Raw genomic sequence first — 21925 nt, forward strand, 5'->3', positions numbered from 1 at the left:
AACCATTCTTCCCTTGCTGTTGTGGTGGGTGAGTTTGGGCTGGATGCCTTGAAAGCTGCATGTCTAATCTCAAGCTCTTCCTTCCCTGTTCTGGGTTATCCCTGCCACTTTCAATCTGTGGGTAGATCTGTTCCATAAATGTAAAGCACATTCAATGCATATGACTTTCCCGAAAGAATTCTGGGAACTGTAGTTTGCTCAGGATGCTGGGAATGGTAGTTCTTGGCTTACCGCTCTTGGTTTCTTTGGGGGAAACAAACTGCAAACCTGGGTCCACACTTGACAGACCCTTTTCTGCTTACAGACTCCATTCTGCTTTTCTTATACCTTCTGAAACAGAGTAACCAACATTAATATTGGATGTGAAGATAAGGTTCTTTGTAGCATCATCCAGCATATATGAATTTGGGTTTCTTCCTCGATACCCTAATAGTAATTCTGATTACTTTTCTGCCATGTTTGTCAGCTGAACATATTTTGTCCACACTGCTGCCCACATCCTTTCCATTTTCTTGCCTGCAGCTTGTTCAGAACTCAGCAATTTTCTGGCCACAATGGAAAGAGTCCTCCTCATTTTGGTTATCTGTTTGAGATCTCAACTGCAGTGTGTTTCAACTGACATTGTGTTGCCCAATCGTGTTGCTGTGTAATGCTGTGCAAACTTCCATTGTCTTCACCAGCTTAAATACTTCTGTTTCAATGCACAGTTTTTGTCTGTTTATTATTGCTACCCCCACCCTTTCCTAATTATTTAAGTTCTTAAATAAAGCTTTATTGCCCAATGTATCAACAGCATTCAAGAAGAATTCCCAACTCAAGCTGCGTACACATGGCTGGCTTAAAACACAGCCAGGTCAAAAATTTTCTCAATACAGATTGAAAGTGTTTTCCCCCAAACTACCATATTTTTCGCCCTATAAGACGCACTTTTTCCCCTCCAAAAATGAAGGGGAAATGTGTGTGCGTCCTATGGGGCGAATGCGGGCTTTCGCTGAAGCTTGGAGAGCGAGAGGGGTCGGTGCGGACCGACCCCTCTCGCTCTCCAGGCTTCAGGAAGCTATCAGCAAGCCTGGGGAGCCCGCGGGAGTTCCCGCAGGGCTCCCTAGGCTGCGGATAGCAGCCTGCTTCCCGGAGCGTGGGATGCGCTGAAGCAGAGCGCCCCACGCTTCAGGCAGACATCGACCAGCCCCACAAGCTCGGGGGACAGCGGGGAGGTGGAGCGCCGCCATCCCGCTGTTCCCTGATCTGGTTTGGATTCCCTGACCTGGTTTGGGGGGAAATAAAGGGGGGGGGGAAATCCCTTTATTTCCCCCCCCCCAAAAAAACTAGGTGCGTCCTATGGGCCGGTGCGTCCTATGGGATGAAAAATACGGCACATCAAAATGTAGTATTCCGTGAAAAACAACAGGATTGATGTTGTGGCTAACATCATATGTACTCAGTGGTGGGAGTGCACTGCATGCAGAGTATATAGAAGTGGGTACACATACTTACCTGAGAATAAGTACTACAGACCTCAGTTGAATAAATAAACATGCATAGGATTGAGCAGTTAGTCATAGGTATCTCAGGCCAACAATGTATATAACATGCAGAGAGATGGATTGATCTACTCCTTTCTGGCTTTTTGTTTATTTTTTTACTGTACTCAGGATGAATAAATTTGCCAGGATAACCCTACAATTCCATTAGTGTGGTAGAGTGTCAAAGAGGGCATTGAGTCCAGCAAGCAAGAAATTGCAAAAGGGGCAGAATCCTCCACAAAATCATTGTGGGTTGGTGATACCAAGCCCCAAGAATAATATGGAGGACATGCTATCGTCCCCCAGATCAAAACATTCAAGGAGATTTTGAGATGAAGGATGAGAGCAAAGAAGCTCTCTTCGTTGCAGTAATGGGTTCTTCACAAAGATTGGTCCAGTCACAACAAAGACATGGAATTTCCAGATATTCTAAATGACCGTGCCCTAGAACAGTTGGTCATGGTAGCAACCAGAGGAGTGGTGAACCAGGACTTAATATTACGAGCGGTGCTCAGGACCTGTAAATGTTGTTGACACAATTGGGAACAATGAGTCTAGAGCTATTGAATTAAATATGTATGTGAATGTCTAATTGCCAAGGAAATCCAGCAGGGTCAAAATTGACTTCAAAACAGAAAACTTCCTCAAAATGAGGGGATTGGTAAAAAGGAAGTAGTAGCCTGAATAGGATGCTAGACTAGGTGATTTATTTCAACAAGAATCTTTTTATTTTGCTTCAGTGTCCTATTGTGTTCAAGAACCCTGCTGTAGCAGATTAAGGATGCTTCCAGGTACTGTAGGGATTTAATATTACAGATTATTCAGATCTGTTTTTTCTGTGTGCAAAACAGACATGCAAGTGCCCACACATTTTTCACAGGCATTTCAGTATTTCCTGTCCATATCAGTGGATGACTGATGGAGTGTGTCTGATGGACCCTCACCTCAATCACAACTTTTCTGCCCTCCACTACCTTTCCTGTTCTAGGTCTGCACACAAATATTTATGTACTTCTGCACATGCTAATAAGGGCATATGCTAATAGTAATCAGGAGCTCGGTCTAACATTATTTTTGATCCCTCAGATTTGCACAAAATCAAAAATTGCATGAGCTAATTTACAATTGCTTGACTGTGTGCATTTGAACACTTCTTGGGTAGGGACATTAAACAAACAAACAAACAAACAAACAAACAAACAACCCAAGGTGTGTGCACAGCTACCTGCACACATGCCCTGTCAGTACCTAACTGACATAGCTGAATTAACCAATTAGAAGACGAAGGCCATGCCTACTGGGATGCACAGGAAAGACCAAAGTTGCTTCTCCATATTGAAATATGTCTGGGTATGGATTACTCTTGTCTAATTTGATTGGGGTGGTGATGGAGTGGATGAACAGGCTAAATAATGCTCAAATGTGGGCAAGCCCTTTACAAATTGCTCCTCTGAAATGGATTGCTAAAATCTAGATTTGCCATCTGTGTGGCACCATTGGTGGAACTGTTGCTTTGCTAGCTTTTGCCTATCGCTGGACTGTGGCCTTCAGAAGATTGCCCCATCTGAGGGCCAAATTCCCACCCTTGATTCAAGGAGACATTCTGCATCTGTGTTATCTTCAACCAGAGATCTGCTGTTTTCTGTCGGGTAGCTAAAATATAGTCATCCTTGGGGCCGAATGCTCAGAAAGGATCTGAGTCTCTGCACTGCCTTGTGAGAGCTCCCCGGGGGGTTGTGCAGCGGATGGAGCTGTGAAGTTTGTGGCCGGCACATGTGTGTGGGTGGCTGCAAGGGTGGAGCAAGAGGGGGAAGTGCCGGAGCAACCACCAGCATAGTGATAAGGAATTTCCTGCGCTCGCTTTTTATTTATTTATTTCACCGGGTGGCTGGTTATAAACAGCAGGAGAGATGGGTTTGCCGACAGCAGTGGGTGAGTGACTATCCAACTGGGAGTGTCGGAACAGGGTGGGCATGGGAGAAAACCTCTGTGTCTGCTAAGTGTGTGTTGTGGAGACGGAGGGGAGAGGAAATAAAGCCCAGACGCTGGGGCTGAACAGGAGTGCCATGCTCAAGAATGCCCATTTCATTTAAGGGGCCTGTGATTTCCCAATTGGTTTATGTGAACTTGGTTGCCCATAGCTCTGCTGTTTATGCCTTTCTCTTTCCTAAGCTGGACTACCGTAGGAAAAACATGTCCCTCCTCTGGCTCTGCAGGTTCACTGTCCACAGGTTCTAAATTGGTGAATGTGCATGTGTGTTGATGTAAGTGGTAGTCTTGTTCCAGACCTTACAGACAGAGATTCCTTCTAGACTGGGATTTTGTACCTGCACCTGCAGGAAGTGGATGTTCCAAAGACAGCCATGTTCTACATGAGGGTTTCCCAAACTTGGGTCTCCGGCTATTTTTCGGACTACAGTTCCCATCATGTCTGACCACTGGTCCTGCTAGCTAAGGATGATGGGAGTTGTAGTCCAAAAATAGCTGGAGACCCTTGGGAAACCCTGGTCTAGACATTCTTTGAGTGAGGCTCTGTTAGGTGTACATGGGGCTTTTTGTTGCAGCCTCTTCCTTCCTAACAGGGGCGTGAGTGACATACAGGAAGTTGACGGAGCTCTCTTCAATGAACCGCTTGCTTTTTGTGGTTTCTAGGTGTTCCTCCAGCCCCATGGGCTGGCTGACCCGCATGGCACCTGCTCTCAGGGTTCCTCGGGTGGCCGGCCTCTCATACCTCGGTCCAGAGAATCCTTTGCCGGCACAGCATGGTCCTCTCCTGTTCAGCATGCCCTAAAGTCGATAGTTTCAGCCTGCTACGTGAGCGAAAGAGGGCAGGAATGGAGAAGTGTCAGGAAGTCAAGAAACATGTGCGTCTGCAGGATAGGTGAGTTGAGAGCGCTCTGCGTTTTGGCTCAATGTGCAGATACCAGGGGCTGAGAGTTTATGTACAAGTTGTTGTTCTAGAACATGGGTAGGCAAACTAAGGCCTGGGGGCTGGATCCGGCCCAATCGCCTTCTAAATCCGGCCCACGGACGGTCTGGGAATCAGCATGTTTTTACATGAGTAGAATGTGTCCTTTTATTTAAAATGCATCTCTGGGTTATTTGTGGGGCATAGGAATTTGTTCATATTTTTTCCCCAAAATATAGCCCGGCCCCCCACAAGGTCTGAGGGACAGTGGACCATCCCCCTGCTGAAAAAGTTTGCTGACCGCTGTTCTAGAAAGCCACTTAACAGATGAAAAGGGGTGCTTTGGGAGAAAAGGGGACTCACAGCATCCTAGTGAGGAGCAAGATACTTCCATGGACAGCTTTATATGAACCAGGCTGCTTCCAGCGGCATGCAGCTGTACTCAGGACTGGTGCCTGGAACTTTTAGAAATAAGACTCTGACTATGCATAGTATTATAATTATTGTTTATTATAGTTATTTGCCACTTTTTACAAGGTGGTGTCTCAAAGTGACTTGCAATGGAAGAACAGGACTACCAAGACATATTAAAGCCTATTATAAGACTGCAAGGAAAACCCCAAAAGGCTCATCCATAAATATATATAAGGGCCTATCCATTTGTCCTGTGATTTCAAGTCTTGGGTCTCAGAGGGTAACTTTTCCCCACCCCCACCCCTAGGAAAACCTGCTGTTTACTGCTGAATCAGAACAAAGGTCAATCCGTACAAAAACCTGATTGATGTTTGTTCCAGTTTTGTTCCAGTGGGTTTTCCTGGGGGGAAGCGGAAGGATGGGTGGGGTAAAGGGACATCTCTTGGACCTGTGACTTGAAACAAATGCCCTAAATTACCGGCTGCACCTCTACTCATTTTACTCAGCAACATGTCAACCTACCACTCTTCCCACCAACCCACCCTTTTCCAAACCCATACACCTCCCGACCCCTCACGTGACACTGCATCCTGCCCCCCTGACCTTTCGCTTTCCACCTCATGCCGCTGCTGCAGCCAAGTTGGATGAAGAGATGGCCCAGCCAGATGAGCACTACAGGAAAGAGGCTAGAAGCAGTGGCTAGTCTGGGCATCTGCCACTGCCCCTTCTAGCCAGGCTGGCTCTTTATCATAAGTGGTGGCATTGGCAGAAGCAGATCACCAGACTGGCAGACCCTGGCTTCTGACCCCTTTCCTCCTTCTTGCATTGGGCTATTTTTTCACCCTAACTGGCAGCAGTATAAAAGCAGCAGATCCCCAAGGTGGTCATTAGTGGCACCAGTCAGTCTGGGGGTCTAGATCCAGGAGCAGAGGCCCCAGGGCAGGTAGGCGGAGGAGCCAGTGGAGCTGCTGGGGGGCTGCTACAGCTTGTTTCAGCTGACCCTTTGCAGCTTGCCTAGACCACCCATTCACTGCCTCTCATTACACTGTATTTCACAGCACCACCTGTCTGTGGACAAGTGAACTGCAGGATGATGACATTCTTACATTTTTATTATATAGTAAAGAAAGCAATTCTAACCCACCTCATTGAACACCAAAAGAGGCCACAAACATACATGATTTCCATCAAATCAAGGGCTGAAGGCCTGGGTAAATAAAAATGTTTTTTCCTGATGCCTAAATACAGAATGATCACGTCAGGTGTGTTTCCTTTAGGAGAGCATTTTATAAGCAGGGAGCCACCGCAGAAAAGGCCTTTTTTTTGTCCTGCCACTCTCTAGACCTCCCTTAGAGGGAAGACACAGAGAAGGGCATAACATCGGTATGGGTGTTTTAAAATTCCTTTCACACAATCATTTGCAGAATTCCTCTTGCCCTATTTGTGCTTAGTCTGGACTTCCGGGTTAGCGCGAACGGCTAATGGCGGATTCCCTCCGAGCTCCGGAGGGAATCGGCTCTGCTGAGGACGGGTCTTGCCGTGCCGGCGACACGGGGACCCTCAGAAACCGCAGGCGCGGAAGCCTGCGGACTTGGTGACTCGGTGGGCACCTTAAGCGCCCTCCCCGACCCACGAAGAGCCTTTTTAAAGGCTGCGGAGAGGGTACGGAGAGTGGCGTGGTGCTGAGAGTAGACCGCTACCTCAGTAGAGCGAAGCCGCAAGCCATGGCCGGAGAGCGCTGACTTTCTTCCCAAAATTTGGACTGGATAACAAAGGACCCGTGAGTAGTGGAATTTGGACTTTAAAAATTTTATCCTGTGAATTCGGCACGATCGGGGGATGTGTTAAAAGGAAGTCCGCACCCCCTCTACTTATAGACGTTTCAAAGCAAGGAACGGAGAATTAAGGCGGAATGAATACTGTTTTGCTGATTTAAAAGTTTTTCACAAATTTGATAGAACAAGATTTTTGTGCTGGAGAGAAAGGGAATTTGGAACTTTGTGTGTATCCCCCCCAAAAAACCCGGGAGTGTCCTATTTGGGTCCCGGAGGAAGAAGTGAAAGGAGTTTGACAGCTGTCAAAGAAGCTGTCAAACGGGCGGACAAAGTAAAGAATTTTGCTATTTAATAACTCTTGGAATTAAAGCTGATACATTTGGACTGAGGCGATTGGAAACAAAGTATTGATAATAACAAAGTAACAGATTATTGGAAAAGGACTACTAAATAACTGAAAGCCCCCTAGGGGGAATTAGTGACATTACAATGGCTGCAGAGGGAAAATTACTGGCGGAGATAGAAAAAATGTTTTTTCTCGTGGGAATCCTGCAGGAGCAGAGTATGGCTCTGAGTAAAGTTTTTATGACCTTGAATTCTGAAACAAACAACTCTGCTGAATGCACAAAGGAGATGTACGATAAAAACTCTGCAGCTGAGCAGGAAGAGATGCCTTTGGAATTGACAGAGAAAAAAGAAGGAGTTCAGACACTACAAGTGGAAAATATCAACCAGAAATCTGCAGCGTTAGAGTATGAGCAAGAAGACCTCTGGATTACAGACCTGCGAAAGATGAGAAAGAAGAAGAGAGAAGCCCCTGGAGTACTTGGAATATTAAAACTAGAAAGAACAAAGCAATATGATTGGGACTTTTCTCTTGAGTATGGAAAACTAGATGGTCTTTCGCAGCAAACACTCTTCAACATTCTGAATGAAAGAAAATATGATCTGACTCTGACTGAACTCCTTCGGGGTCTTAGGACCATTAAAGAGGACTACCAATATAGCTGGCAGAGAGGGACTGACAGAGAATCAGACGCCTCGGACGTGAGGAATCCGGGCTAGAAATATTTTTTGTTTGTTTTCTGGACATTTGTCTAGGAAGGGACAGAAACCGGGGCAGGGGGGGGAGAGAATAGAATTATAAAATGTTATGTTTTGTTTTACTTGGTCAATGTGACCTATAATTAATATAATAAAGGGAAAATTTGTGAAGGGGAAGTTAGATCGACCTTAAAAAAAAAGAAGTTAATGATTATAAGAGAATTGGATAGTTGAATACAGATAAACAAAAGATTTTAATTTTTAAAAGCAATGTGAATATCTTTAAGAGGTTAGGTAAGAACTTGCTGAATTAATTTTGGAATTGGGATGTAAGAGGAGGGGGTGGGGGGAAGTCAATGAAAGTGGGTAAAGAAACTTAGGGTATGTAATTGTATTTGTGTGTTTGTTTGTCTTTGTCTTTGTGTGTGTGTCTGTTGTTATAAAATGTAAAAACCCAATAAAAATTATTTTTAAAAAAAAAAAAAAATATTTGTGCTTAGTCTGGAACATTTCTGTTCTGGAAGAAGGAATGGACTCCCATAATCATTAGAACCAATTTGAGGATTATTTTAAATATATGATTGCAATGTCAGCCTGAAACTGGGCCAACATAGGAACTCTGTGGCTCGCTAATGTGTGACACTCATGAGCTGGGGTCCCAATAATTGTGTAGTGACAATATTGCTTTGGTACCGTATGCTACATATTCAGCGTATAATAGTTAAATCCTCAATCTCTGGCTTCCCTTCTAGTTTCTCTCTGTCTGGAGTGGCTGTGTGATGCTGCAGCTAGAGTCTAGGGTATTTATTATTTAGATTTGTTGTCCTCCCTTGGGCATAAGGTCCTTGGGTAGGTTACAAAAATGTAAAAATATAATATTAGAATTTAAAACAATTTACAATCAGAAGATGGAGAGGGAAGCATTGTCAATATACACTTGGCAAGTAAATGAAATTTACTTGCATTGTTCTATAAGATTTATGCAGGGTTAAAATTGCCTTTGATCCCAGTTACTATTGTGCATCTTTTCAGTAGCTTGCAGCAGCACATTTTACCCCTTTCATACAACTCTTCCACCCTATTCTATAGATGGCTATCTCTAGGCTTATAATTTGCACATTCGGGTTTCTCTCCCTTTCAGAAGGGGCTCCAACGTGTCGCTGGTCCTGGACATGAGTTCCCTGAGCAACACAGAACCCATTTCATCCGTCTCCACCCCAAGGGATGTGACAGTCAAGCTCCTGAACACCACCAGCCATGTTCTTACTCAGAGGATGCTCCAGCAGCAGAACTGGAGCCTAGAGGAGCTTCAAGAGGAGTTTGCGGTGAGACACTCAGAACTGCCTCGTCCTGATTTCATTCCAAGCTAAGCTCCTCCAATTGCACAGCATCCTGCAGTCTAGAGTACTGCATATTGTAGAACTGGGAGAGAGTCAGAGGAGAGCAACCAGAATGCTCAAGTGAAGGTTCCAGAATTGGGGTGTTTATTTTTAGTTTAGAGGAAAGGTGTGAGAGGCAACCTGATAAAATTGCATAAAATTATGCATGGTTTGGTTTGCTGAAAGTTGATAAAGTATTTATTTTTTCTCCCTTTCGCCCTCTCTTTCCTGCTTGGCAGGGGGTTGGACTCGGTGGCCCTTGTGGTCTCTTCCAACTCTATGATTCTATGATTCTCTTAGTTATAGTACTAGATCATGAGGATCTCACTCTCTTAACGCTAAATCTCATGGGCGCTGAATGTTGTAAGATTCAAGACAGACAAAATAAACTACTTCTTCACATAGCACATTGTTAAATGATAGAGTGAGCTCCCACAGGAGGCAATGGTGACCACCACCTTTGATGGCTTCAAAAGATTAAACAAATTCACGATGAATAAGGCTCTCAATGGCAACTAGCCATGATTCCTATGTTCTACCCAATGTGGGAGGCAGTATGCCTCTGAATGCCAGTTGATGGTAATCACAGCTGGGGAGATTGCTCAGGTCCTGATGCTGGGCTTCTCCTAGGTGGTGGGAACAGGATGCTGGACTAGATGGGTCACTGGTCTGATCCAGCTCCTTCTTCTTATGTGTTCCCATTAGAAAACTGTTCTACTGCAAGAAAGGGGAACCTGTGTTTCTGCAGATGCTGGTAGACTCCCAACTCCCATGCCCCCCACCCAGTATGGCCAATGGTGATGGATGATGAGAGCTGTAGTCCAAGAACATCTCCAAGAACTATTTTCATGCACTGGCAATAAGCATTTTGTGCTTAGCATCTTAACAGAGCAGGAAGTCCCTCCCTTTTTTTCCTGGGTTTTGTAAGATGAATAATAACACCACTACCCTTTATGGGCTTCTTTAGGCAGGTGAGAGATCTCCATAACAGTCCCTTTCGGTTGACAGCAGGTTAAAAGGGGAACAATTCAGAGTATGTGTTGGGAAGCAAAAACATATATGCATTTATACTCCCTCTTTCCAACACTTTGGGTGCTTTATGTTTCAGAGAGGGGAATATTTCAGCAATTCCTTCTTTCCTCCTTCACAGAAAATCCCCTCCAACTTTGCCAGTGCAGAAGAGCTGGACATCCCCAGACGAGCAGCAAAAGACAGATATAAATCCATCCTACCAAGTATGTTTGCCTCTTGTGAACAAGGAAAGTGGAAAGATGGCAAAGGAAGGCAGACCAATGGACCCATCTATTCTCATTTGTATTCTTTGACCAGTGTCAGGTCACATTCGCACCATATAGCTAAAGCACATTTAAAGCGCATTGTGTGTCCCCGCCACCGGCCCAAAAATCCTGAGAACTGCCTGAAACTGTAGTTTTGTGAGGGATAGAGTACGGTTCCCAGGATCCTTTGAGGGAACACAATGCACTTTAAATGTACAGTGGGGGTGTGACCTTGCATTCTTGCTGTAGACTTTGAAACACTAGCATGGCCCTATTTTTAGTCCCATCGCTAGACAAGGCCCTTGAGGCCTATGTGTAGCTCTCCCCTCTTACATGCACACTGAGAGGTGGCATGACTCTAGGTCAGTTGTGACTGTATCAGTGAGTATAAAAGAGGCGCACATAGCTCTGTTGTGCACCTACAGAGCAAATGGTTGGATTTTGTTTTTCATGATCAGGCTCCTTAGCTTCTGAAAATAACAGCTCAGTCACAGCTGCAGCACTCCTGGCTGTTCCTCCAGAGAGCTCTGTTCATTCCTCTTTGCTGGATGATGGAGCTGTGTGCCACATGGCGTGTCCTATGTCCTTGCTTGCTGCACCACTCCAGCCCTGCCCAGATAAGCTGTGGGGATACTTGTGCTGGGAAGGTAGCTCCCCACTACCACGTGGGAATGCAAAAGCTTCCCTGCCTCTTCTGTAAAAGTTCCACCCTTTGGCTTTAGCAATCCCTGCTGAGATGTGCAGGATGCCTTACATAATCATAACAATACCTTGTGGCTTTAGAAGTTGTGATGAGTCGGAGTGGAAAAGTTTCTAAAGGCCAGAGACATAGGGGAACCTCTTGTAGATGCCACCTTGTTTGCGTAAGATGGTGACGGGTGTTTGAGTGGAAAACAACTCAAGGCCATTTCATATCCCAGATAGACTTGCCATTGTGGTGGGATGAAAACACCTGTGTGAGCAGAAATAAAATGACTGCTCTGTGTTCCAGCTACTGTAGTGACATACATCACTTCTGACATGACTGTTGAAAAGGCAAATTCATTGTAAATAATGAGTCTGAGCAAGGACAGAAGAACAATGAGGTAGCAACGACTGAGTCAAATGTGCTGGAAGGTGGGGGGAGCATCTCTCTGAAGGAGGATCTGGCCAGCTTTCTGACTTCTTGTGACAAGGGTGGGAATCCATAAGCTCGAGAGCCAATATGGTGTAGTGGTTAAGAATGGTGGACTCATAATCTGGTGAACCGGGTTCGCATCCCCTCTCCTCCACATGCAGCTGCTGGGTGACCTTGGACTAGTCACACTTCTGTGAAGTCTTTCAGCTTCACTCACCTCACAGAGTGTTTGTTGTGGGGCAGGAAGGTAAAAGGAGATTGTTAGCCGCTTTGAGACTCCTTAGGGTAGTGATAAAGCGGGATATCAAATCCAAACTCCTCCTCCTTCTCTTGGACTATGGCTCCCATCATCCCTGACTGTTGACTATGCAGACTGGGGCTGATGGGAGTTGAAATCCAACAACATTTGGAGGCCAACAGGTTTTCCACCCACGGGTTAGGATATTATAATTAGATGATGCTGTGTGCACCGTCTTTGTGTTCGGGCACCAAGTCCGCTGTAACCAAACTGTCCCTTTAGATCCCCAGAGTCGTGTGTGCCTCAAGAGAGCGCTGAGCCAAGAAGAGGAGAGCTACATTAATGCAAACTACATCCGGGTGAGCCAGAGGGTCATTGAGGTGTGAGAAATCTGAAGATGATTGTTGGGATGTGTCTTACTTGTTGATATTTCTGTCTCACCTTCTAGGGTTATGCTGGGCAGGAGAAGGCCTATATTGCCACCCAGGGGCCCATGCTTAATACAGTCAATGACTTCTGGACAATGGTGTGGCAGGAAGGAGCTCCTCTCATTGTTATGCTCACCAAACTCAAGGAAGCAAAAGAGGTATGATTAGTGTGGGCCTTGAGCAGCGCCGGCCCTACCATTAGGCAGAGTGAGGTAGCTGCCTCACGTGGCAGATGCTGTGTGTGTGTGTGTGTGTGTGTGTGTGTGTGTGTGTAGCAAACAGAGTGTGTCCTGAATCCACTAAGCTAGTCTGCTGCCCTCAAGTACAGTGGAGAATGCTATTCCATTGCCAAGTACGATTCATTGGTGAATGCATTGGTGATTCAAGTGCCAGTCTGTTTGGCTTTTATATATGTAATGGAGAGAACACCATTGTGTCCTTTACCCAGTGCTTCCCCCCCCCCCGGGTACCCAGAAAAGGGTACCCAGTACTAGCAACTTAAAATAAAATTTAAAAAGTTAAAAGTGTGGCACTTACTATAACAACTTCATGGTGAGTACCGGCACCTTTTTTATTTCTTTTCTTTTTTAAAAAGCACTGTCTTTATCTCAGGCAGCAAAATGTATTGGGCCTGTAGACTTCTCTCCATCTGCTGTGAGTGAGCATAAACAAATTCCCTGGAGGTGAGGGGACTTTCCAGACACTAACAGAAAAACAGTGAGCAAGCTTAAATTTGTAAACATTTCATCAAACAGAGATGGACAATAGATACTTTTATTCATGCTGAGAGTGCATCCTTTAGCATTAGTGGTAAAAAAAACCCCACAGCATTGGTAAGTGCTTCCCGCTTTCAGGAGCAGAATTTGGTTTTCGCTGAGGAAAGAACAACAGAACCTCCTAGAGATGATTAGCAAACCATCAGTTTAACAAAGAATGCTCACCCAAGCTTCTATAACTGTGTATTTTGGGTCGTAAATGCAGGGGGAAATTGGGCAACCAGAATGCTGACATTTCCAACCATGGACCAGCTCTCTGCTTCAGGGGGAAGGGGATTAATTTGGCCCCCAGTGACACTCACTCTTCTAAAATGCATCCCAAGACTTCAGTGCAGCATAGCAGGACCTTGCTGATGAGTTGTTTACACCCCATTCCTTAAAAGATCATAGCTGTTTAATATTATGCATGCTCATTCAAAGAGAGGGGAAGTGTTTACTCAGAAGTAAGAACCACAGTACTGTATTCAGTGGATCTTTTGCTTCCCTGTAAGTGTGTATAGGATTGCAGCAGTGCTATTTTTGTAGGGAAAGAGGTGCCGGAACTCACTTGTTCTCTTATAATGGCTATGGCGCCCACCTCCCAGAACTGAGTTCCAGCGAGTTTCGGCTTAAAAAAAAGGTCAGGATTGCAGCATTATTATATCTGGAGGCTCCGTTGGCTGGCACAAATATCTTCAGTACAGTGGGGAGGCAGTGTAAATGGCTAAGCTACCTCATCTAAACTCTGATATCCCTCTTGGTTCATTTTCTCCCATAAGGCAGCTTCTGGAGCATCCTATAAAGAATGTCTGGGCTTTCTGGGTACCTGCTTGGTCTGTAGGCCCCTTGCCACTGTACACAACTCTTTGATCCTGGTGTACTGTGGTCTGGATCTGGTGTGACTGGAGCTGGTGGTTGAATGGTTCTGCTTTTTTATATGATGCTAATATTCTGAGTCACTCGCTTACATTGACTTACGCTGCCACTTCTCCTCATGGGGATCCTCGTCCTTCTGGTTTCAGAAATGTGTCTGTTACTGGCCTGAAACGGAGGCAACCTATGGGCCCTTCACCATCCGCATGCAAGGCATTTGTGAATGTGAAGAATACACCATCCGCGACTTTGGCCTACAGGTAGGCCAGGAGGGCTTGGGACACAAACAGGGACAGTGGTGCTTCCTGGCAAAGGTTTACTGTGCAATCATTGCTGCTCATGTGAAGTGAGAAGTTTAGAGGGGTGGCCTGGGAAAGCGCCTTCTCTGTAGCAGCCCTTCAGTTGTGGAATTACCATACTTTTCCGTGTATTAGACCAAGTGTTTTATTTTAAAATTATCCTAAAAATTGGGAGTTGTCTTATACACGGATAGTGCATAGTGGGGACGTGGGATTGGTTTCTGCCATAAGCCGGAGATGGTCAGCAGCTACTGGGCATGTTAAAGGTAAAGGGTAAAGGTACCCCTGACCGTTAGGTCCAGTCGCGGACAACTCTGGGGTTGCGGCTTTCATCTCGCTTTACTGGCCGAGGGAGTTGGCGTTTGTCCACAGACAGTTTCTGGGTCATGTGGCCAGCATGACTAAGCCGCTTCTGGTGAAGCAGAGCAGCGCACGGGAACACCGTTTACCTTATTGCCGGAGCAGTACTTATTTATCTACTTGCACTTGACATGCTTTTGAACTGCTAGGTGGGCAGGAGCTGGGACCGAACAACAGGAGCTCACCTCGTCGTAGGGATTCGAACAGCCAACCTTCTGATCGGCAAACCCTAGGCTCTGTGGTTTAGACCACAGCGCCACCCGCGTCCCTATTGGGCGTGTTATTTGTGGCAACTGTGTGGGCGATTGGCAGCTTCTGCCAGACGATAGGTGGCTTTTGTGACATGTGCGAGTGGCAACGTAGGTCAGGCAAGTGAACAATTTTTTGCAGTCCCCCCCTAGTAAAAGCTCAACCACTATGGGCAATCCTCCCTCCAAAAAGCTCAGCAACTCTGGGCAATCTCCCCCCATTTTCTTAATTTGGAGTACCCAAAAACACAGGGGCATGTTATACACGGAAAAATACGGTAGCTCCCCACCGAGGTGCACCTAGCACCTTCATTACGTAGTGTCTGTTGCATGCTGAAGATAGACCTCTTTCCCCTGACCTTTGACATCTTGCAGGGAATGCACCCAGCAGGATTGAACCCTGCCCACGCTCATCAGCTGGTGTCAGCCCATAACACCAGCTAATTGACAAATAGGCATGGTTTGGGGGAGGGGAGTAGCCTCACAGGCCAAAGTGGACCGTCTGGCAGACCGTCTCGCAATTGGGCACTTTCCTACCTGAGTTAAGGTCCAGAAGGGAATGTTAGTTTGCAAACAGGTCATTCAGAACTGATGTTTGTTTGTGATTGGCATCCTAGGCCAACCCCAACCTCTCTCACCACCAAAGGAACACAAGTGAACAACACAAGCACGCTGACACCAAACTACATACATTAAGCATAATAGAAACACCGCTACCCCACCCCACCCCCATCCATCTCCCCTCCTTCCACCCTCCTTTCTTCTTCTTTTTTTTTCTTTTCTTTTTTCTTCTCCCCCTAATGCCTCAACAAATGAAATGGATTTGTAAAAATGTTACACGGGGAAAAAAAATACACGAGGCATTACACTTACACTGTAAAACAAGAAAACCCTTAATAAAATATATTTAAAAAAAAAGAACTGATGTTTGTGTGTACCCAAATAGCTCATAAACACACTCCTGTTCACCAACCACACCAGCAGGTGGAGTTGGACAGAAGGTAGCCTGGGTAGGGGGGGGGAGGGTTTTTTGCCCCACCCTCAGTTACTCCTCCCTCCGTCCCTAGTTAGTTTACAATTAAACTGCAGTTTCCTTCTCCTTAAAAAAAGGTTTTCCCCAAAATTTTTGACAGAACAGAATTGCGCAACATCCACGATAATGAAAACATATTTAGTGCTCTGAGTGGGTGTGTGCATGTGCCAATCTTTCGGCAAGTTAATATGATTCCTCTCTCTCAGCCTTCTCCAACTGATGGCGAAACTTCATTTCCAAAGCACCCTGAGACCCAAGAGTGTTGCTGGCAGAGGAGAAGGGAATCAAATCAGTCTCCTGTAGTTTTTCTCACTGTTTTTTCTTTATGCAAACTTCTCCAAGAATCTCCCGCAGCAGAAGGAAGCTTATTTGTGTTATTGGAGAGGTTTGGAAAAAGCAACAAGAGGTGCCAAGGGGTTTTTCCTGCTGCACAGATACATTTGCCTCTTCCTTGTGTGTTCCACCCACCCACCCATCCGAAGCAGGGCTTCCTTCTGCTATAGGAAACAGCATAGAAGAAACAACAGATTGATTTGATTCTCTTCTGTTGTCACAACAACATGATCCAAAGGGTACTTTAAGCTGGAGTGGCTCTACACACAGGAAAAAATACTATAAACAAGTCAGAAATTACATCATTGTAAAAAAACTCTATGGAAAAACATGTATAAAAATTTCCTGCTCTCTGGCACCATCCGGTGTTGCATGTTTATAGCACATTCAAATTTCTTTACTAATGTAACTGAGTCCCTAGTCCACCCCAACTCATCTGAAAACAAATCTGTACTGCTTTAACAGTCATGGCTCCCCTTAGAGAATCCTGGGAATTGTAGTTTTCCTCTCATGAAGATACAGTTCCCACCACCCTTAACAAACTGCAGCTCCCAGGATTCTTTGCGAGGAAGCGAGGAAAATTAAGGTGGCATAAGAGTGTTTTAAATGTATGGGGGGAATGTGACCGAAGTGAGGAGGGAGGGATTATGTTAATTTACAGAAAGATAGGCATGCTCCCAAACCTCATACAGGGCACTAAGCAGCTTCAAACATTTGTTTTTATTATTGCTCAAACCTGCTCATGTGAGAAACGAGCGGGAGTAGGAGTGTGGCAATAGAGGCCACTCATGGAAATGCCATCACACATGTGACAAACTGCCCTTCCCTTGCTCAAAAATGTGCTAAAGGCCTCACACACCAGCAGTTGCCACAGCTGTAGGCAATTTTACAAATAAAAATAAATAAAAAGTGTAGGCTCGCATTTTGAGGGTGAAAAACTTCTGAGCGAGAGCAGCAGCATAATATAATAAACTGCAGTGCGGAAGCACCCTTTTGCAGACACACCCTCCTCAATGATACTCCATTCCGTTTCGTTTCCCACCTGTTTTTCTAGAAACCCACAAGTCAGTCTGCAGTCTGTGGCTACTGAACAAGTCCAGGCCTTACTGGACTGTTTTTGGGTCCCATCCCACCTTAGTGCTTCCCCCCCCCAATATTTTTTGTACAGTGATACCTTGGGTTACATACGCTTCAGGTTACATATGCTTCAGGTTACACACTCCACTAATCCAGAAATAGTGCTTCAGGTTAAGAACTTTGCTTCAGGATAAGAACAGAAATCTGGCTGCGGCGGCAGCAGGAGGCCCCATTAGCTAAAGTGGTGCTTCAGGTTAAGAACAGTTTCAGGTTAAGAACGGACCTCCGGAACGAATTAAGTACTTAACCCCTGGTACCACTGTACTTCTGCTCTCCTGATACCTCCTCCTTGTGTGAGGACAGTGCTTTTGGACGCCTGGCCTTTGTTGCCCAAGATTTGGGGCTGCATAACATTTGAAGCACATCTTCCCCGTGCACCCAGAAAAGAATCCAGGAAACTATAGTTTGTTAAGGGTGGTGGGAATTGTAACTCCATGGCAGGTAAACTACATTTCCCAGGATTTGAGGTCTGTGTGTGCTTTCTATGTGTAGTATGTATGCAGCCTTATATTTGTTTTAAATTGTTATTAATATTGCATTTAAGATTGCTTTTAACTCTCCCTGGGACCTTGTATGAAGAATGGGTAAAAAAATCAAAATAAAATTTATCCGATAAATTGTAAACAGATAAGAACATTGGCAGGATTACTGTAATAACCTGCAGTTTCATAAGAGTATATATTTAAAGCAGATGAATAAATGAGGAAATTAAGTTAATTTGGATATACAGAAGACATTAAAAATAAATTTAAGGAACCACAGAAAGAGGGGGAAGGGAGTCAAGTTTTGAAATGTTAAAATGATTGTAAAATTAGTGAAATGTATAAAAGCATAAATAATTTTTTTAAAGACATCAAAATAATAATACTACTAATAATAGCAGCAATGGCACTCACAATCTGAACATCAGAAATAGAGGGAATAATTATATGCTTTCTGTTTCATGATGATTCTCAGCTCAACGATGAATGTCGCACGGTGAAGCATATTGTTTTCTCATCCTGGCCAGACCAGAAGACCCCAGAATCAGCCAAGACCTTCTTGCACTTGGTTTTGGAGGTGGAGAAAATTCTACAGGCCACAGAGAGCAGAGGACCTGTTGTTGTGCACTGCAGGTGAGAAGCTTTCCTCATAACCCTGCAGCAGTTTAAGGAGATCAGCGGCCTTGGCCTGAACAAAGACCTCCCCAGACTGAAACCTCAGTACCTATGGACCTCCTGTTTTATTTACATTTATAACCTTTCCCTCCAAGGAGCTCAAGGTGGTGTATCTGGTCCTCCTCTCCCCATTTTAATCTCACAACAACCCTGTGAGGTAGGTTAGGCTGAGAGACAGTGACTGGCCCAAGGTCACCCAGTGAGCTTCATGGCTGACTGGGGACTAGACTCCTAGTCTCCCAATTCCTAGTCCAACACTCTAACCACTACACCATACTTTTCTCCTGTCATGTATTTGCAGGTGCTGGTAAAACAAGTAAAATGTATGGTCCTCAGGCTACTTGATCTGTGAATGTGAAAGACAGAAAACATTCACATTCACTGTTTGTGTGTGAATGGGTCTGCCCCTTTCTCCTGACATCCAGAACCTTCCTCACCCCCCTCAAAGCCTCAGGGGCCACTGCAATCTGACATTATCTTGGTGTTTTGTTCAGTGCAGGAATTGGTCGGACTGGCTGTTTTATTGCTACGCAGATTGGATGCCAGCAACTGAAGAATAAAGGAGAGGTGGATATTTTGGGGATAGTCTGCCAGCTGCGCATAGACAGGTGTGTGCTGACGATCTCCTGAGCTTTCTCATTATGTGTAAAATTCCTGTACAGGGCAGGGGGGGGAAACCTAGCGCAATGCATTGTATGTGCTGATGCCCTGTAAAGCAGTTAGGAAACTGCCGTTGGTCTGAGAACAGCGCCACAAGTTTATTAACTGGTTTGACCCTATTACACACGTGTGCTTTTTCCACCCCACTGGCTCAATCTAAAGTGAGAGTGGCAATCCAGTGGATCTGGAGGGCACCAGGTCGAAGGCCGCTTCAGATGGTAATATGCATTGCTTCAAAATGTGGTAAACATTGCAGGGCTCTCTTGCTCATCTTTTGCCCCAAAGTCCTACTCCTGAGGCGCTACTCCTGAGCATTCTGGGATAGAGCATAAAAAGAAACTTTCTCTCTCTCTCTGCTTAGTTGAGCTGTCTTTTGATTAGCTGGGTGGTTTTCAAACTCTGTTTTAGTTCCTTGAAAGCTTATAAAAGTTGCCTGTTGAGAATATCAATATTTTGTTTCATATTATCCTGCCCTGACCAGCAGACTCTTAAGAGAATTAATCATAAAATTTAATTACAATAATGATCTAAAACAGCATAGAAATGTAACAAAAACTTTCAAAAGCAGTAGGAAATCACACCAATAAAATACTGTTGGCAGTCATTGGGTGAAGCAAACGACTTTATAAACAAGATCGTCTTCACCAACTTCCAGTAATGGAGGGCAATTTCCCTTGAAATACTTGCTCAGTGCTACTGATCTCTTTTACAACACGTGGGGGAATATGTAGTCCTCCAGATGTTGTTAGAATCCAGTTCTCAACAGCCCCAGACAGCATGGCTATTGTTCAGGGATGATGGGAGTTGTAGTTCAGCAGCATCTGGAGGATCACAGGTTCCCTCCATCCATGGCCTACACAGCATGCTGACACCGGGGAGTTGTTGATGTGCTCTAGAGTGTATATCTCAGTCCGTGCAGGGATGTGTGTGTGGAGTCCAGTAGGCCTGGCCTGGCCAGCACTCCAGGGAAACAATGTGCCCTTGTACAACAGCCTTCAACTATTGTAGGCTTGTGACACACTGTTAGGTCAAATATACATCATTGGACCCACTTCTTCAATGTTTTACCATGTATGTATAAGGAGATTGCACAGTAGCAGATTTGACCAAAATGTAGCACGTGTGCTATCAGGAAAAACGACAAAGATCTAGAGGGCACTCTCTCTGCAACAGCATTCTTCAGTTCCACCATGAAGAAGAACATCTGCTTTGCTTGCAGAAGCTCCCAGATTCAATCCCCAGAATCTTCATTTGGGTTGGAAAAGCCCTTGAGGGCTTCTGCCAGTGAGTGTAGACAATCCAGTACTGAGTTAGATGGACCAGTCTGAGTCAGTTTCCTGTTTCCTTCTTTAACCCACCCCTCAACAATTTTTCAGTAGCAGCTGCTAGTGTTTAGTTTTCCCCCAGCATTCCTCCATGGTCCTACTGTGGATGCTTCCTTGCTTCACTGTGTCCTCCCTCCCTCTTTCCCCTAGCCTGGGCCACTATCCCTGGACAACACTTGCAATGAGCAGTTTTTACCACCACCACTCCTTTTGTTATCTTTAGTACATACGGTAGATGCACTAGGCGGCTTGTTTCACTTTCTTGAACAATAGGCAGCTTCACCTGAATTGTTTGCAAGCCGTGTTGGGCTCTCCCAAGATGCTAGTTGTTTCACAGAATTGAATCATTGTAGCTCCCAGTGAGTGCACAAGTTTTTCTTTGTATTGCAGGGGTGGAATGATACAAACCAGTGAACAATACCAGTTCCTCCATCACACACTGGCCATGTATGTGTCACAGCTTCCTAAGACCACAGACTGCTAGTGTCATTTTCTTGTGTTGGCATGTGGAATCGGCTCCTCTCCTCCTTGACATGTGGCTTGACGGAGCCTTTTTCTGACTCTCCAATCAGTAGCAATATAGAGACTACTACTTATGTTTCAACTGCCTGGAGTGTAATCTCTGCCCAAGAAGAAGTACCTGGTCACCGGTTGCATTCCATAGGAATGTCTTCTATCACAAAGCAGACTTCAAATTCTAATGTTGTGTTTCTTGTGCTTGTTTTGAACTCCCTGAATGATGTGTGCAAACTTAAACCAGATTTCAGGTTCCTTGAAAATAGTTTGTTCTGTTTATTGTTTACTATTCAGGATACATGACTGTTGGTATCAGATATGGTCACTAATCTAGTTTCTTCTCCTCATTCCTGTTATACTTCTTTGGAGAATGCTCTCCTTCCCACCCCACCCCCTGGCCTTGCATCCAAAATGTCATCAGGAAAAGGGACTTCATTAATTGAGAAACAATAATTTTCTCCCCACTCATTCTACCGATGTTCTCCAGTCTCTTGAAACTCAGTTTGATATTTGTATTTATCCAGCCAACAGCTGCAGCCTCCGTGTGGTTTTAGGCATGTTTATTTCTTCTCTGCATTTCCTCCTTGGAATCCAGAAATAATTTCCTTTGCACTGCTTTTATTATGCTGATCATGCATAAAGAAGCAAATGTTTCAATACTGAAACTCGTCAGAGAAATCCATTACCTATATACGAGTCACAAATTTATATGGGCACGCATGGATGCTGTGTTAAATCACTCAGTGGGATTGCATGAGCAGTTCAGGACTTAAATGGAAATAAGCACTCTGTAGATTTGGTAAATATACAAGCACTGGGGTCAAATGTGCCCCCACAGTCCATCCACAAAAGGCCAAAAGTTCCTCCTTAAGAACAAATACCTGCCAAGTGATTAATTCAGTTTATTTATGTGCACATGTGCAAAGACTGAGCATGTGTGCTTGAACTGAAACAAATCATGGCTTACCTTCAGGGAGCACAGCAGCAGGATAATGGGGAAGAGTGCTGGGGCCGTGATATACGGAACCCGTATATTTTTTTGTTTGTAAACCATGGTTTGGCTATGTGTAATGTGTGAATTGAGTCAATGCAAGGCTAGCTGGAGGAGCACAGAGCTCTGAAAAGG

General features: G+C 44.9%; 1 protein-coding gene across 5 annotated transcripts; it reads left to right on the forward strand.

The window, feature by feature from the left end:
- The first annotated feature begins 3313 nt into the window (after positions 1-3313).
- Positions 3314-21062, forward strand: PTPN7 (protein tyrosine phosphatase non-receptor type 7). 5 transcript variants are annotated; one of them, XM_081867036.1, is made up of 10 exons: positions 3314-3455; positions 4176-4404; positions 8806-8989; positions 10194-10278; positions 11958-12034; positions 12124-12261; positions 13881-13991; positions 18099-18256; positions 18793-18906; positions 20674-21062. In XM_081867036.1, the coding sequence occupies exons 2-10, from the start codon at positions 4286-4288 to the stop codon at positions 20765-20767; spliced, it is 1080 nt and encodes a 359-aa protein (XP_081723162.1). In that variant the 5' UTR covers positions 3314-3455; positions 4176-4285; the 3' UTR covers positions 20768-21062. The 5 variants fall into 5 exon arrangements, with proteins under 5 accessions (XP_081723162.1, XP_081723166.1, XP_081723165.1 ...); XM_081867040.1 differs by having other exon boundaries at positions 18798-18906; XM_081867038.1 differs by lacking the exon at positions 3314-3455 and adding an exon at positions 3471-3490.
- Positions 21063-21925: the final 863 nt, after the last annotated feature.

The sequence above is a fragment of the Podarcis erhardii genome (genome assembly GCF_964252035.2).
Source record: "Podarcis erhardii genome assembly, chromosome: 6".
Lineage (NCBI taxonomy): Eukaryota > Metazoa > Chordata > Lepidosauria > Squamata > Lacertidae > Podarcis > Podarcis erhardii.